Source organism: Trypanosoma brucei, chromosome 9 (genome assembly GCF_000002445.2).
Source record: "Trypanosoma brucei brucei TREU927 chromosome 9, whole genome shotgun sequence".
NCBI classification, from domain to species: Eukaryota; Euglenozoa; class Kinetoplastea; order Trypanosomatida; family Trypanosomatidae; genus Trypanosoma; species Trypanosoma brucei.
The window spans coordinates 1,826,566-1,843,433 of NC_007282.1; the positions used below are offsets into that span (position 1 = coordinate 1,826,566).

Sequence of the window (16,868 nt, forward strand, 5' to 3'; positions counted from 1 at the left end):
GCAGGGAGTGTAGGCGTTTCCATTTTTTTTTTACTTAGTTTTTTTTCTTTTTACGAAAAAAGAAAAAAAAAACACGTCACTTCCTCCTTTGCTCGTGTGCGTTGGTTATGTATCCTAGTCTTTTTAAGAAGCGACCCCGTGATGATGATGCAAAATCAATATCGTTGAGTTTCCCCCCTGCCGTGGTGGAGCACTATCCATCAAAGCTTTCTTTTCCAGTTATTATTGACGCCAACTTTCCCGCGCAGGAGTACTGTTCCCGCGGTGCTAGCGTGAAGAGCTCCATTCACTGGGGTCAACGGAAGCTTTTGCTTTCAGAGATTCAGCTGCTTTGCCTCTACGCACGACCAGATGTCTCATATCATATCGTATACGCCGGTTCTGCCCCTGGTACGCACTTGGCGTATCTTGACGAAATGTTTAGGGGACGACATACATGGGAGCTTGTAGATCCGGGAAAGTTTGACCGCCCCGTGCTGGAGAAGCACCCTAACTTTACATTGCGAAATGAATTTTTTACTAATGCGACGGCATATGGAATAAACGCTCGCCGTCTGTCGAATGTTTGCCCGGCACTCGGTGCTATTTACGAGCATGTAGCAGTTGACAGTGCAGATCCGCGTTTGAAGGACCTTCATCAAAAGTTACAAACCGTGATAGGAACGCATGACGTCGCCCGGGGGACGGAAAGCATCCCGTCTATGTATGAACCGCAGCGCCAGCTTCCTGTGGGTTTTGAGTTATTGTGCGCTGTAGCGAGGGAACGGGAACGGCCATTGTTGTTCATATCAGACATCCGTTCAGGGAGTGTGAACCTCCCGAACTTTGAGGATCACGTGGCAGAAAACATGAAGGCACAGAAATGCTGGTGTCAGATCCTACAAGGTGAATTTAGCATGTTGAAATTCAGGTTGCCGTATACCCACAGAGGCAAAGGGGTTGGAGAGGGGAGGAAGAAGGTGCCTTCACACCTTATTGGGAAGGATGGCACCGTTACGTACCTCAAGGGAGACCTTCTACTCCCCATATGGACACGCCCGACGAGCACTGAGGGACGTCTTGTGGTTGCTTGCGGCGCGCCGCAGGTATCGTACAATGTCCAATATGTGGAAAACCAATTCTTTTTCTTCAACGCGCACTTGCGGGAGAGGGTTCACTTCAATCATTTACTTCCACCTGATCTGGACCTCGACCATCACTACGACGCAGCTGCCGAGGTGAACTGTCTTCTTGCGTATCTGAAGTTTATTGATCCGAATTTAAGGAATGCCCCGGCCGACGTTTTGGCGCGTGAGGTGAAACGTGTTTCTTCTTCCATAACAGCGCAACTGCGGACTACATTTCAAGACGCCATTCGGCGGAGGGATGCCCTCGTACTGAAGCACGCGCGCGGTGGGAACCTCGATGATGAAGATGGCGGTGAGAGCGACGGTGAGGAGCCTGGCGATTCTCCGCAATGCGCTGCTGATCACCAACGTCATAACAAGAACGGTTGTGCAGGCTCACCTATGGAGGAAATGGCGAAGGCTTTGATAGCAGCGGCTGCGAAGGAGAGGGCGCGGGTGTTGTGGAAGCGCAATGTGGAGGAGTCGGAGACGGATCCGCTTAGTGGGGTTTGGGTAACAACAAAAATGAAACAGTAATCATATGATATTTTGGTGGTTTAGTTATTCCGCGTGTTAAATGTACATGTGACCGTTTGTGAGCTGCAAAGAGCAATTTCCTGCTCGTAATACGAGCGAAGGGGAACCCACAAAAAGATAAATGGGAGGAGGAGGAGGGGCAAATTTCCCCGCAGTTTATTCCGTTAGTTTTACATGGTGTTGCCGACCGTGCTTTCATGGAGCATATTCCATTTAATTTCCCTCTTTCCTCACTGGTGTGGGTGGTTGTATCGTTTGAATTGACTTCTTCCAAAAGTGGAACTCGCGTAAAGATATTCCTATTCCCTACTTTTACTCCCTAAACGATGAGTTGTCAGTTTGGTTGATGTTGTGGGGCGTACTTGGAATGTAAGGCCTGTAATGGTAGTGGCGGTGGCGGCGGCGTTAATGCATTGGGTTGGTACCAGTTTATTTCGTGTTGTACCATTTCTTTACCGGCACTGTTCCGTGAGTGATCTCGAGCGTTTTTACTTTGCTCAGGTTCCCCCTTTTTCCCCTTTTGCAAAAGCAAAAGATAAATAAATAGTCTGATAAACCGTTGTCTGTCATTTTCCTCCCCTCTTTTCTCGCCTGCCCTTTCCCCCGATTGCTGCTGTGGTATGCCAAAAAGCGATGTGTGCGGGAGGATGTGTATGCGTACCACTGCGTGGCAACATTTTCCGCTGCTTTCGTGCGGTTCCCCCACATCCACTGGTCAACACTGCTGCTGTTCATGAATTATTGGGCGAGCAAATGCATAACTAAACAACAAAATGTTGTTAATTAAATATGTAAATGTGTAAATAAACAAACACTTATTTATTTACGCATACATGTACATACATATGTGAGTGTGTTGGGATACTTTGTTTGTTCATTTGTCTTGTTATTTTCGTATGGAGTGAAGAGCGAGAACGAATATATAAGTAAAAAAAAAGAAGAGAGAAAACAACAAGGAATACACGCCTTAATTCCTTTTTTTGTAAAAGGCGTCTATCAGAGCAAATAACTTTAAAAGAAAACTAGGTGAAGAAGTGGAGCAAAAGGGTTTATTTTGTTGTTGGAAGGAAAGAAAGCAGCACAGATAGCGCGCGTGTGTTGGTTCCTTTTGTGTAGGAAAGCGCACTGAAGTAGGGTAGAAAGAGAAAAAGAAAACGGAAGTGAGGGTGAATAGGGTGACGCTGACACGTGCGTGTGTGTGTTGTTTGGTTGCACCAAAGTAGCTATTTAGTGGAAGAAAATCCAGTTATTTGAATTGTCATCCCTCTAATTGGGGGAAGTGGGAAATCAGGTAAGTTGCAATTAGGGAGAATGGCTAGTGCCCCCCGCCTTGGTCGCAAGGGAGGGAAAATTACTGCCTCACCCATTATCCCTACGCATGCGCTTACGCCTGGAAGTTCCACGTCGCCAGTTTCGCTTCACACACCCGGTGAGGGTACCACGATTATTGGCGACCCCAACGCTGCTCATCCTTTCGGCTCCGATATGCTCACTGTTACGAAGAAACAAACCTCCGCGGAGGCTAATGTTCTTCAATTTGACGTGGGTGCAATCCAATTACTGGGAAAGGGTGTTGTTGTTGGAAGGGCAAAACAGGCTCGGACACGGACGTACCAACCGCAATCCGATGCTACGGAGGTAAGACAGCGGTTGCATGGAGTTTTCTCAACGCGGCGAAGCAAGGTTCCGCATCGCGCCGCGTCTGCAGGATTGGACGCACTTCAAGAGAGCGAAGTCGTTGCCACGCGAAAGTCGCAAGATACGTTATCACTTGTGGCTGCTTTGCTGTCTGCTGATCGAATGGCGAACATTCTCGTTGTTGTCTCCAAATACTACGAGCTGAGTCACGTCAGGTCGAGTGTTGAGGCCATTTTACGAGAAGAGGGAGAAGATACTCAAAGTGTTGGTGTACTTTTTGGGCAAACTTTCGAGGGTAGCAAATCTACTCGCGCGTGGGTGATGACCGCGGATATGGCCCTCCTCTACATGACACAATTGGGGAGTCCCGCTCCCTTTACGCATGTAGTTGTTCCTTGTTGCGTCGACACAACCTCGTCACTATCATGCTTTCTCAAGATGCTTGGTGGGTGGATGATGAGTAACACACCTCGCTCCCAGTCCGTGCGGCTTGTTGTCACAACGGACTGCAGCAGCGATGGTCATGTTGCTAGGACAATTGGTGTACCGAGAGTCAAGATTCTGGATGACAAAGTAATCCGCCTGCACGAATTCTCGTACAATGAGGTGTGCGCTCTACTTGGAAAGCAAACCATGGAAATGGATAAGGATGCCGCGGGGAAATTCCCCAGCCCGCCGAAGCGACTTGTTGACTACACCGCGGATGTTGCCGCTGAGCTTGTGCGTTATGTTGTTACTCACACCCCTACGGCACAGATCTTTTCTATATTTACCGCGGATGTTCGTGAAGTACTTACCGCCCTGCAGGGGGCCAAAATTGAGGATTGCACCGTGTACTCTACGCTGAAAAGCGCTGCTGACAAGGTTGAAACGAAACATCGTGTGCACGTCATAAATCATGTGAGTCATGCCTTGGATACCGAAAATGAATTCACAATGGTGCTAGACATGGGGACCATACGGCGTTCATCTGTACAACACAAGTCGGAGAGTTTCATAGCGGCCAGCACTACAGAATGGGAATCCAAAGCTGAGCAGGCCGAACGCAAGTCTATTCTTGGCGAAAACACCACTTGTTGCTACTTTGCCCTCTTTCAGGATGATGTCGGTGCCTCTTTCCAAGACGAAGCCCAGTTCCTTCCGGACATATTCAATGTGGAGAACGCCTTCGTGCAATGCGCACGACTGAACCTTTCGGTATGTGAGGTGGGTCGCTTGTTACCCTCCGTTCCACGTGATGTTGTTGATCAAGTGATGCAGAAGGTCGCAGAAAAATGTATGATTTCGACTCCGGACAGTCTTGACATCACGTTTCTTGGTGAAATAAAGTCACGACTGCCGGTTGAGATAGACGTTGCGTATTTGATAATGGGTGGTTGCAGCCTGGGGCTCGGAGAGGCAACACTTGTGGTTAGTGCAGTGATTGCGCTGCCCTTCCGATCTACTGCACCTCCTACCTACACCGTGAACCGTTGGACTGAGGCTACTCAGGAAAGTCGGAAGAGATGTGCTGGCGATATTGCATTATCTAGTGACCTTCTCGCTGATGCGTTCGTGTTTTTGGAGTGGCTTAGGCTCCGTACTACCGGTGCAGCGACAGCTACCTTCCTTGAGGCGTTTCTTGTGCAGGAATTCAAGTTTGAAAAAATAGAAGGATTGATGAACCACATGAGAGATCAGTTGATGAACTACGCGTTTTTGGATCGCCTGGATGACGTGGACACCGTAAATAAGGTTGCAGAATCCTTGAGGGAGAATGCATCGACGATGCTCATGTTGTTGTCTATGGCTCTCTCTCGTCGTGCGGCGTTTATTCGTGATGCGGGCCACATAAACGAGAAGGATCGTCACGCCTCCATGGTATTTGTGCGTACTTCTAAGCAGCTAGTGGTTCATCCATTTATCCCTTCAGGTGCCAGATGGGAGACAGGCGGAATCGTGATCCCTGTGATTCTGAAGAACAGTACCACAATTCTGGGGGGAATGTTTTCCCTTGTGGACACTTCACTTTTCTTTGCATCTCTGCTACTACTTTACCCACAAATTGAATATTCCAGGCCGGTGACAACCGAAAGGGGCCGCGTAGTGTACTTCGGCGTTGCGTGCAACTGGCAAATGAAGCGTTTCGTTGTTTCTATTGATGATGCAACACAAATTCTTGATTTCAGGGAGAACATCAACACAGCAATAGGGTGCATGCGGGCGCTGCGTATGCTCCCCCACCCCATTTCAAAGACTAGGTTTGCCATAGCGCTGAAGGAACACGACCGCTTCTTTGACATGGAAAGACTTCACAGAGAAACACAGCGCCGACTCCACAGTCTCGCCGCTGCTCTGAACGTACAGGAACACCAAGGTAGTTTTGAAACGTTCGCAAAGCATTACACCGCGCCGAAGGAAATAATTCCGTTCAATGATGTGGCGGCAACGGATGTATTGTTGCTTCGTCGCTTTGCCGACGGCACGCTATGGGACGAACAGCGGCCTTCGCCGCAAAGCGCACCGGCAATTGGGTCAAGTCCCCAAAAATCAGCAGTATTAACTCCCTTCGATACCGCTATCCCTGCACCGTACGACGATGACGACGATGACGTGCAAATCATCCAAAACTCCTACTTTATGCTGCATGGACCACTCATTGAGGATGATGACGATGATTAAAGTTGAGGACGTTTCCGTGTGGATCCTTTTGCAACGTTGTTGCTCAAGCTTTTGGGGTTACATAGACTTGCAGACACCTCCTCTGTTTCCCTTCCGCGCAATCTTTGTAGCTGGCACTTCTGCGACCACATCAATAGGTGACGTAAAAAGGGGTACACGGGATGAATATACAAATGTCTCTGAAGTCAGAGAGGTACTGAGGGGCTGGTGCAGAGGGATCAGGGACTAGGAAAGAGTGTGGTCCCGGCGATGAGCAGAAGGATAAAAATGGGGAATGTGAGTGTTATTGATTGATGATGAATGTGTTGTTGTTGAGGCAGAGGGGAGAAGAGCGGGGTAGATATTACAGGAATTTGAAAGAAGGAAGGGGGAGGAGTGTGAGAGCGTGACTGATTTATATTGTGGAATATGCGCTGTGTCGTGGGTATATTCGTGTGTGTGTATGTGTGTTTGCTAGTGCGTTGGGTGGAAGGGGAGCAAGAGGGGTGATTTGTTGAGGTGACGCCTCTGAGTGTGCGGATGTTTCGCGGCACTGGTAAAAAAGCCCACAAACGGGCGTATCGTTTTCTTTTTTTTCTTATTTATTCCTTGTTCGGTCTCTCCTACTGGGTTGCGACTCCAAGGGCGAGAAGATATACGGAAAAAAAGAATGCCAACTCAAAAAGGTTGAATATTTAAGTTTCTTTATGTATATACGTCCCTTGATTTTCGCACGTTTTGATGCATCAGTCAATTACCGTCGTTTGGGGGGTTCTCCTTTATTTTGGAGATTGCACCACATGGGGGTTGAGGTGCCTGGAGTGTATCGTCCGAATAGCCCCTTACGTCCCCTAGGCATTTTGTTACCCCTCCTTTTTTTAAAGTGACGCATTGTTGAAACTCTACTTACACGGATCAAGCGCCCGCTCATCTCGTTCTCTCCTTTTTCTTTTTGTTAACCGTTTTACTTCTCTGCTCGTACTCTGTCCTTCGATTTTTAAAAATCCCCCACCGCTGGGTTTTTTTTCTGTCTGACATTTCAATGAGGCCACTTGTTATTGTCTAAGGCGCTTGCGATTCTCTATGTTTTGTGTGCATGTCCCTTATATCACTGCTGTGCCTTTGCAACTGTCTCTCTCTCTACTACCTTTTCTTTTCTGCACTGTTCCATTTTACCAAACTTCTACCGTAAGCGATCTTCGTAGTTGAGTACTTCACGTACGCAACACGGGGGGTACGCATATATCCAACAGCCGCTTTGAATAAGGCGTTAGGGAAGGAGACATTACAAGTGGTAAGTGTAAAGGGTTTAGAAACTCCTGAAGGGGGACTGGAGAAATCCGTCTGCGTCGGCTCTTACCCCCTCCGTCACTTTGAAAGCGAACTACTCTGACACATTTTAGGAGAGGGAACACATAACTTACCATTCAGGCATTACGCTCGCACTCTTCCACCGGCAAATCCACACAAAGTGAGTTGACATTACGTTAACAGAAAGTAGGGGGTATAGGTGGTGCTGCATACCCGAACCTGTTATTTGAATGATAGTTTCGTGTGAACCCGTACGATGAGTTACCTACCCGACGCGGAGATTGACGCACTCATTCGTGAGGACGAGGAGCGGCGCGCCGGCCGCGGCAACATTTCCATAGCCGAACTATTTAGTGTGCCAACGCCACCGGCTGTGAAGCCACCGACTCCACCACCTCCGAAGAAGAAGTTAAGAGGCCTCATCTGTGAAATGCTACCAGTAGAGGATGAGGAGTTTTTATGTGATGAATACGATGAACTGGCCCGTTCCCCTAATGATATGGACAGGTGGGTGGGACATCATCGGGATCCTCCTCCGCCGCACTACAGTGGCCCGGTGCTGACTCTTAAGTCATGGGGGCCGTACACCCGTTTTGAAGTTTTGTCGAGCCTTCCCCCGGTGCCACCACGATTCGATGGAAAGAAGAAGGTTTGTAATCGAAGTCGGCATTACCCTAGACCCGCCCTTCCAAAGTGTAATAAATCTTTAGACCAGAAAAAACAGTCTAATTCTTTGTGGTTGTGGAAGCGTAGCATGGGTTTTCTTAGCGAAGAGAATCGGTCAACTGGTGTGACTGAAAATCAGTAGTAATCGATTATTCTGTGTGAGTTTTACGCCGCGTGTGCTATGTACTACTATTTTGTTCTTCTGTAGGTGATGTGATTTTGCATCCTTTTGTTTGCTTGCTCTTCTACGCCCAATTCCTGCTTTCCTTATTCCACTCTTATATATGTGAGTGACGTTGCGGAATGCGCTAATATCGGTGGGGCCATTTTATTTCGTGATATCTGTCATGGATTCTCTAGTGCTGCAGCTCCTCTACGTCGATTTCCCCCTTTTTTGTTGTTCTTTTCCTTTGCATCTCCTTCTAACCGGAACTACCAAAACATGAATGTTTTGTGCTTGTGTGTCTAATATACGTTTGGAAAATGGTCAAATGCATTTACAATATAGATATACTGGGCGCATTTGTCCCAAGATTTCAAAGTGGTGAGAAAGAGGTTTAAAAGTTAACGTATGTCGAACGAGTACACGACGGCTGCAAGATTGCAACAACATCATCTTTCATCGGGTAGCGCCAACATGGACATGTGTGTTTACTCGAAATTGTTGGAGGGGTCCTCGACAATTCTGCAGGCAATCAACGCATTAACGCCACTGGCCCCGAAGGCAGCAAACATTGTTGAACGCGAGATCGTAAATTTTATGCGTGCGGCGACGCCCGAGCACCGCGTTCGATGTATATCGCAAATAACGGGTGCGCTTCGTGAACCAGCATTCTACAATCAGCGTCATAAGAGGGGGTGTGCCACCTTTCTGCATAAACTTGCGGTACATTTTGTGTTTCCGCTTCTGTTGCACTCTTCCGTGCGGTATCTTCACCGAGCCCTTGCCACCCTTGTCCGCACGGTGTACGTCGTGAGTGAGGATCTTGAGTTGTGTTTTCAAGAGGCATTTGTTACCGCGCACATAAAGCCTTGGTTTCGCGACGGGTGCCGCCCTAGTTTGTTGCAGCATCTTGACTCCACCGAACTGTCCCTGTTGAAGGATCCCATTATGAACTGGGTAAACTGCATAGATGGCACAATGTGTGTTGCCGTTCCGCTCTTTCCAGCAGTGTTTGCTAACACATTTTTCGACGTTGTTCCGCTTCTGGGCGACAGCCTGCAGTGGATGGTAGACAATGCCTGCGCTGGATGTTCCCAGTCAGAATGTGGGAAAGGCAACAGCGGCATGCTTCTGGGCGAAGATTTGTCGTATGTCCGCTATGGCATCCGTGTTGTAACGACATATGTTCATAAATTTCTTCATCTTCTAGGTGATGTCCTGCATGAAGGGGAGGAACAAAAGATGGCTGAGGTGCAGGAGGATATATGCAAACTTTTCTCTTCTTCCTTGAGGATGCTTTCATCGGCAGTATTTCCAAAAGATGTTCTTAACGGTGCTGGACTCCTTGTATCCTCGCTTTTGACAATCCGCACGTGCGACGCATCGTTTTTACTTGAGATCTGTCGCTACTGCGGCGCCAGTGAAGTCCGTAAGGAGTCGAACTTCACTTCGGTTGCTGACGACGATGGTTGTAGCAAACGATGGACGGAAGAGTACGTTAGGGAGTTTGTGCAACTTGTGTGTTCCAGTGACCCTCAGCATGAGATATTGCAACGCTCCTTTTCACGAGACTCGTTGCGCCGAATATTCTATTCGTTCACTGCAAATGGTCGTTTCGCCTTGATGAAGGGTTTACTTGCGCATTTATCGACCCCTCTGCGCGGTAACATTGGTTCTGTTGGTGTGCTGCTGAAACCTGTTGTCCCTTTATTGGACAATCTCAGTTCCTATGCCGCCAGTGGGCGGCCCTTGGTTGCGGTGTACGACGTCATAATTCCAGCTGCTATTTCTTATTGCTCCGCCCTCCATGTCCCAGACACGCGCTTCATGGCCATTCAAACTATAGATTCTGTTGTTCGACACCTTTCTTCTGTGTTTACATGCATTGCTGACCTACTCGAAACCACGCTTGAAGAAAGCGTCGTCGAAGGCACGACGCGTGTAGTGAAGAGGGGCGTGCAGCGTGCTGGCGGAGTTGGGTTACTGACTGAAACTGATCGCAAGGCACTAAGCGCACTGTGCGCAAATACTTCTGGACTTATGCGAGCGCTAAGCGAAGCAACAGAGGTAATCATGGGGATGTGGGACGACAGTACACAGCATGTGGCCGGGCCGCTATATGGAGCATACAGCGAAATACTTGCTGTCCATTCCTCTGTTAGACGTTGCAACACCCTTTTGTCGCAAGGTTCTGGTGCACCAAACCAGGAAGTCGATGCACTGGATGTTGCGGAGACCCTACATGTAATTCTGCCAATACCCAATGAAAGGAGAGGTAAGTACCACGCACTTTTGGCCCTTCTTGACGTTGTGCAGGTACCTCAGTTTCTCTTGGAGCTGCGTCAACATCGTGCTAAATGCAGCAAAGAAGGCGCTGCTGATTATTGTTCTGCAGTGACGCCCGATGATGTTTCAGAAGTTGATGCGCTCTGCGAATTCAGCAGAATGCTTCTTGGTGGCGCAATAAATCCCAAGGTAGGGAGCGCTGCTGGTGAAGTTTTTGCGAAAACGGCCAATTATATTCGTCTTTCGAGCGGTACTGAAACAGAAACTGAAAAACTGTTTTTTGGGGGTGTCATTGAGCCGTTGTTAAAGTCAATTGTGGTTCCCGGATATTGTGCACCTTTGCACGTCGAAGATGCGACACGTATCTCAAACATTGTGACACACATGATCTCTCCGTGTCTGAAACGTGACGAGTCATACCTCCCAACCCTGTTGTCGCGTTTAGCAACGATGGTCGAAAGCGGGGATTGCTATTTCCGGCTGGGTCAAAGTATTGTTGAAATTTTACACCGTGCTCGTGTTGCTGGCAGGGATGTGAGCACTTATATTCATCCCAGAAGTCGCCTTTTCAAGGTTGTCCTCTCGAGTCTACAATCACATTCAAGCGAACTTCGTTATACCGCATTGGGTCTGTGCGTGCTCACCATGAAGAAGGCCGAGCCTGTGCATTACTGGCAGTGTCGCCTCATGGAATGGTACATTAGTACTAATATGCACTCGGGAGGTGATTCGGCGGCCATGCGAAACCTTTTAGAAGTATACAAAAAATGGGCTCAGCGGCTGGTTGACAGTTGTGCGAGCAAGTGCAGCAATCGTCGCAGGAAGGCAGAAGGGAACGAAACGAGCGATCAGTATAGAGATCTTGTCACCAAACACTTCGTTCGAACCGTGTCGTACATTGCACCGCACATTGGTGAGTCTGTAGAGTGGTGCCGCAATCTTTCGCTTGAACGACGCGTGACAGCGATGATGATATACTCATGCCTCCTCCGAAACTCCACTGAGGTTTTCACAGATACACAACTTCACGAACTTCAGGAGCAGTTACTTCCCGAAACCCTTGTCGAAGGTTTGCTAGAGTGTCTGTCATCAGGTTGGGTGAAAGCACGCGAGTGTGCGTTTGGCATCCTTCAAACGTATTGCAAGTATGCTGCCAGCGCTGTATTTTCTGAGCGCCGCTTGGGTAACCCGGTGGCGGCTAGTGATGCGAAGGCAGGGCTTTCCCATGCTCGCACGTACAAAAAGGCGGAAGGTGAGGTGTTGCGATATGTATTGGCCACATATTTCACACCCGCTGCTAGGAAAGCGGCATCCGAGGACCCACAAAGAGAGTGCAAACGGCGGCTGGAATTAGTAAAACTCGAGATTGCTGCACTTCACGGCAAATTTGTCGGACTATGCCAATTGGGTACTAAGAAGGCATACCAACTTGTCAAACTTCATCCATTTCACGGTTCTCTTTCGCTTTGTGCAGCATTGCTATCAAATGTCAAGGAGGTATGTACCACTGCTGACGGACTGCAAGAGTCGTGTAACCAGATGCTTCTGTGCTGCAATCAGGCTCTACAGAATTGTTCCCTACTTGTTGGGGGGGAGGCCAGCGGCTCTGCAAATGAAGGTGATGTGGACGTGGACTGTCGCGGGCACGCATTCGACAAAGGGAACCCTTGCGAGGAGGCGAGTATGCGTGCAGTTGTGAACAACACATGGCTCTGTATCCGCACAGCCGCCGCCGCAGTTGAGCGTGTCGTGGCTCTTGTCAGCATTGACAGTCTCGACTTCAAGGTTGTTCGTGGGGTGTGTTACGTGCTCGTGGAGTCTCTCCTTCGGACTAAGCACAATGGTGTGATGCGTGCGGTGCGTGGAGCACTGAAAACGATTGCTGCTGCTCTTCTTCGCTCGCGGGATGTAACCTGCCATACTCTCCCTTCTGAGATTCTGGAGTTTCTGTTGGGACCAGATGGCGTCACCTCCGTAAGTGTAGCGCGCATGCTGCGGCGCAGCCAAGGGTTGCCACATGCCCTGCTTGCTGTGCTTGAGGCGGAAGACATAGGCGTTCCTGCTACCCTCTTTCCCCAAGCTATGAAGAGGCTTCTTCATGTGGCAACCAATGCACATAGCAACGAGGGCGGCCCAGATTTGTGCCCCCCAAACGGTAATGATGAGCGGCGGACGCCCGAAGCTGATGGGGAGATTCGTCGTAGCCAGCGTTCAAACGCTCTGAACGTTTTGAAGTTTATATTTGAAAACAAATCATTTGCATCGCGCTCCGTGTCACACCTTGAAGATGCATTTTGGATAGCGGCGTCCGGGTTCGATGATCCCAGTTGGGGCATACGGAACAGCTCACTGATGCTCTTTTCAGCTGTACTTCCCCGTTTCGTTGGCGAGCATCCCTCTACCGGTGGTGTAGGAGTGAACACCTCTCTCCACGACATTGCTATTCGTGCTCCCCGCGCAGTGGCCTTTGCGTACGAGGAGTTGGTTAAGAGCTTCACGAACCCCTCACCGAGCTTGGGAGTGTTTCCACTTCTGCAGATGCTTTCTATGCTAGCTCCCGATCCCCCCCATGTTATCACAAAGGCAACTACGGTAAACCTGGAGGGAGAGGAACAAGAGCAACCTGACTCACAGCGCATCGTGAATGCAGTGGTACGCTGTGGTTCTTCAAGGAATCTCATGATTCGTGCTGCCTGCAGTGTCGCACTGACATCGCTTGTGCCACCGACTAACCTTGAGGGATTGTTTGCAGAGTTTTGTTCAGCGCTATCTGCATCACGAACCGCAGCGAACGCCTTACACGGCGTGTTGCTGCACCTTCAGCAGTTTCATACTTTCTACGTTGGAACGCTTCGTCGTCACGTGAAACCAAGGGCACTGAGCAGCAGTGTGACACCCACTGTGCAACTGCTTGTTAGCCGCCTTACTGTAGAGGGCCTTACTATTTCTCAGGGGAATTCTGCGCAGGAACCGGTGCTGTCACGGGCTTGTGTCCGCTGTCCAACAATAGCCGCCACCTTCTTTAGTGTCGCATCTGATGCACTATACCATGCAACAGTTGGTATGAAGGGCATTGAAAAAAAAGATATCACCGATTCCGTCCGGTCGCTGGTGAACATTGGTGTTTCGACGCTACACTCTATACTGTGTACCGCCACCCCGCTGTACAGCCTTTCGCGCGCCTACCATGCGGCTGTTGTGGAAAATATCACCCTTTTTGCACTGCTCGCTGTGCATTATCTGTCGGATATCACCACCCATCATGGAACACATGACGCATTATGGGTTGCGTTGCGCGATGTTTTCGCTTGCGATGCGAGCAAAATAATCATGTCTCATACCATGAACCACATAAGCTACCTAATGTCGAAGAATTGGTGGTCGAGTGAGATATCGGTTGGCGTTGTGAAGCAATTTGCTGTACGTATGAAGTGCGATCTTGTACACGCGGCTTTAACGATGTTGCGGGAGAGCCTTGGCGACGACAGACATGTGAAAGGTCTGTCGTGCTTGGAGCTGTTACGTATGCAGTCTCAGTTGGAGTTTGTTGTTACCATGAGTAAGGAGGGGCTCATGTGTCTAGAGGCGCACAGTGAATTATTTGACGCAGTAGAGGACCTACTTCTACGGCGCATGGACCCCAGTGCTAAGCATTTTCTGCGCAATGCAGATGTGCATAGTTGGGCTATTCGCTTTCTTGGTCTCCGTTGTACTTGTCATATGCCACACAACAAAGCCGTCTTGGAGATCATTACACATTACTGTCTTCCCACAGTGAATGTACAGACGCGATTAGCGGTAGTGGATTCACTGAATGATAGTTTCTTGGCGGGTGTCGTAACAAGCCCCGCTGCCGCCGCTACTACTTCTACATTTACTAAGCAGCGATCTGTTTACCTCCTTGTTTTGCTTCAGCTCCTGTTCGACGACGCCTATGATGTGCGCACTGCTGCTTGCCGTGTCGTCTCACGTCTCGTATTGGCGGCGGCTTTGCCACTTGACCACACAAGTTGTGTGATCGCTCTCGTGTCGCTTCTTCGCTCGTATTGTTCCACTGGGGAGTTGTCACCGGTGATGGTAAAGCAACATCTTCTAAAGAATACGGAATGCTGTCTTTCCGGCTCTGCAAATAAGGATACGTGTGGTGACGATGATGATGAAGGGAGTGATGAAGAAGGCGTGCTCTTCGAAAAGGAGGCGGATAACATGTTTGCCGAGGGTTCGTTGCTTGCCTTTCTTGCAACCGTAATTACACGGGAGGGGGCTGACTGCGTGCCGGTTTTTTCGGTGTACACTGAACTAGTGAACGTTTCGGAACGGTGCGGTAACCCGGCGGTCATGTACGGTGCGCTGCTGGATGAGCCGTCGCCATGTGGCGCCTGACATTACGATGTGACACGTAGCGTTGTTAATTTAATAAAGAGGTGCAGCGAGCATCTACACATTGTGAGAATCGATTAAGGAAGTGGCTCCTATGAGCCTCTGTACGATTTTTTACAAACAACTTTTTAACCGCTGTGGTATGTGGCGTTACGATGGCTCTTGCATTTCCCTGTGCGGGGTGGAAGAATTGCAATGCCAACGCTATCCGTGTAGTGTGCGGATACCACAAAGTGGGCCACATTTGAATGTGTTCGGTGGTATTTTTACTAAAAGTTGTACAACGTACTTGATCGTAACTTCACGTACGCCCATCATCTGGTCCGTATGATTTTCTCCTATATATTTTTTTTTCGTGGGGTTACATGGGATTTTATTACTAGAAACTGAGGGAAGTAAGTGGGTTTGGGGGAAGACATATCAAGTCTGAATTGGCAAATGTCTGTTTCTAGTCAAATAGGCATAAGGCGACACGCCTTGTTGCCCTTTATCGGGAGTGTTGCAAGCCGCCGTAGCTTTCGAGGATGCCAATGGACTCATCACAGTTGCCGCTTCATGTCGTCCTGCAACCCTCTTCGTGGGTCCTTCAAATATCGTCACAACAGAACACTCCCTGAAGATGCAGTTAATCCATTAACGACCCCAACAAACGTCGACGCGGGAGTTCTTCACGTTGTTTCCGTGCCTATTGGTAACTTGAAAGACTTTTCTATTCGTGCACTTGATGTACTTCGACAAGTGGATTACATTGTAACGACGGACCGCCCTGCAACAAAGACACTCCTTGACCTTGTTCAAATTGAGTCCCAGGGCCGCTTAATTCATTATTCCCGTAGCAATCGCACGACAACGAAGGAGAAACTAGTTGAGCTCCTGTTGGGGGGCAGGAGAATGGCATTGGTGTGTACGAGCGGAACACCATGCGTGGGTGATGTAGGCGGTGAACTGGTGCGGGAGATGCAGGCTGAAGGTGTTCGTGTCGCGGCGGTACCCGGGTCATGCGCTCTGACATGTGCATTGGCTGTTGCTGGTGTCACAACTTCCCTTCACGAGGTTAGTGCGACTGCAGACACGAATCGGGCATGTGCTGCCAAGCGGCCGAGGATTGGCTCTCTCCGTGACGGTTCTTTTTACTTTGGAAATGTGCTTCCGGAATCTCATGGTGAGCGGTTGCGGGTCCTTCGGACGGCTGTAGGAGAGGCAACTCACCCATGTGTTTTTTATGAGGTTCCCCGGCGTCTTTTGTCGGTTTTACAGGACATCGCACTCGTCCTTCCCAAACGACGCGTCGTACTAACACATGAACTGACAAAGGTAAATGAATCTATACATGCAGATGTTGCAGAAAAGCTACTGTCTTTTTATTCGCGACAGGAGGCGAATATGCTGCTTAAGAAGGGGCAACTTGTCCTGATCATCGATGGGCCGGATGAAAACGAAATGCGGGAACGCTTAGAATGCGAAGCCCTAAAACGACAGCGACTGCGGAGGAGTTTTGCGTCGTTAACCGGACGCTGTGGTAACATGGAGGAGAAAAATACTCACGATGTGGGGAAGACTAAAAGAATGAGGTTGTGCCGTCGGTCCTTATTGCGCAAGAAGCGGCGTGAGGCGCTTATTTCAAGAATAGAAAAAGAACAAGAGAGAATACGAATGACAATGTTGATTAACCGTACGGACGCAACAAGAGATTAAGCCCTACCCACTAAGTTTAGGTATGACTTGGGTATTTGTCTACACTGGCAACTATGATTGTAGTCTCTTTTTTTTTTTTCGTACACAAATATGCCCCGTTTCCTCGTCTTTGCTTTCACATTGTAACTATATATATGTATGAGCTGTTAACAAGGGGCCAGCTACATATTATTGTTTCACGTCAGTGTACGTGATTGTCCTTCATTTTTTTCTCGAGTGTTTCGTACCTCGTTTCACTTACTTGAACACATAAAAAGAATAATGCACATCAAGACTCCCCGCTTTGTATGTCATTCGTATTTTGAAAAAAAAAAGGAGAAAAGAACATAACCCTACACAAAGATTAAAGATAAGTTTTTATACATATATTTACTACCACATAAATTGTTGATATAATTACGAAGTGGCCTGTGGTGCAAACAACAGGAAACACCTGTGGAAAGGCA

General features: G+C 48.7%; 6 protein-coding genes across 6 annotated transcripts; 5 read left to right on the forward strand and 1 right to left on the reverse strand.

The window, feature by feature from the left end:
• Positions 1 to 107: 107 nt before the first annotated feature.
• Tb09.211.3130 (hypothetical protein, conserved) lies at positions 108 to 1,643 on the forward strand (the record flags this gene model as incomplete). The annotated part of the gene is made up of 1 exon (XM_822364.1): positions 108 to 1,643. The coding sequence occupies one exon, from the start codon at positions 108 to 110 to the stop codon at positions 1,641 to 1,643; it is 1,536 nt and encodes a 511-aa protein (XP_827457.1).
• Positions 1,644 to 1,977: 334 nt separating this feature from the next.
• Positions 1,978 to 2,091, reverse strand: Tb09.v1.0670 (hypothetical protein, unlikely; the record flags this gene model as incomplete). The annotated part of the gene is made up of 1 exon (XM_822365.1): positions 1,978 to 2,091. One exon carries the CDS (start codon positions 2,089 to 2,091, stop codon positions 1,978 to 1,980), a length of 114 nt encoding a protein of 37 aa, XP_827458.1.
• An 863-nt stretch (positions 2,092 to 2,954) lies between these two features.
• Tb09.211.3140 (hypothetical protein, conserved) lies at positions 2,955 to 5,942 on the forward strand (the record flags this gene model as incomplete). Its single annotated transcript, XM_822366.1, has 1 exon — positions 2,955 to 5,942. One exon carries the CDS (start codon positions 2,955 to 2,957, stop codon positions 5,940 to 5,942), a length of 2,988 nt encoding a protein of 995 aa, XP_827459.1.
• Positions 5,943 to 7,488: 1,546 nt separating this feature from the next.
• Positions 7,489 to 8,040, forward strand: Tb09.211.3150 (hypothetical protein, conserved; the record flags this gene model as incomplete). Its single annotated transcript, XM_822367.1, has 1 exon — positions 7,489 to 8,040. The coding sequence occupies one exon, from the start codon at positions 7,489 to 7,491 to the stop codon at positions 8,038 to 8,040; it is 552 nt and encodes a 183-aa protein (XP_827460.1).
• A 429-nt stretch (positions 8,041 to 8,469) lies between these two features.
• Positions 8,470 to 14,730, forward strand: Tb09.211.3160 (hypothetical protein, conserved; the record flags this gene model as incomplete). Its single annotated transcript, XM_822368.1, has 1 exon — positions 8,470 to 14,730. One exon carries the CDS (start codon positions 8,470 to 8,472, stop codon positions 14,728 to 14,730), a length of 6,261 nt encoding a protein of 2,086 aa, XP_827461.1.
• A 435-nt stretch (positions 14,731 to 15,165) lies between these two features.
• Positions 15,166 to 16,422, forward strand: Tb09.211.3170 (hypothetical protein, conserved; the record flags this gene model as incomplete). The annotated part of the gene is made up of 1 exon (XM_822369.1): positions 15,166 to 16,422. The coding sequence occupies one exon, from the start codon at positions 15,166 to 15,168 to the stop codon at positions 16,420 to 16,422; it is 1,257 nt and encodes a 418-aa protein (XP_827462.1).
• Between the last annotated feature and the right edge of the window lie 446 nt (positions 16,423 to 16,868).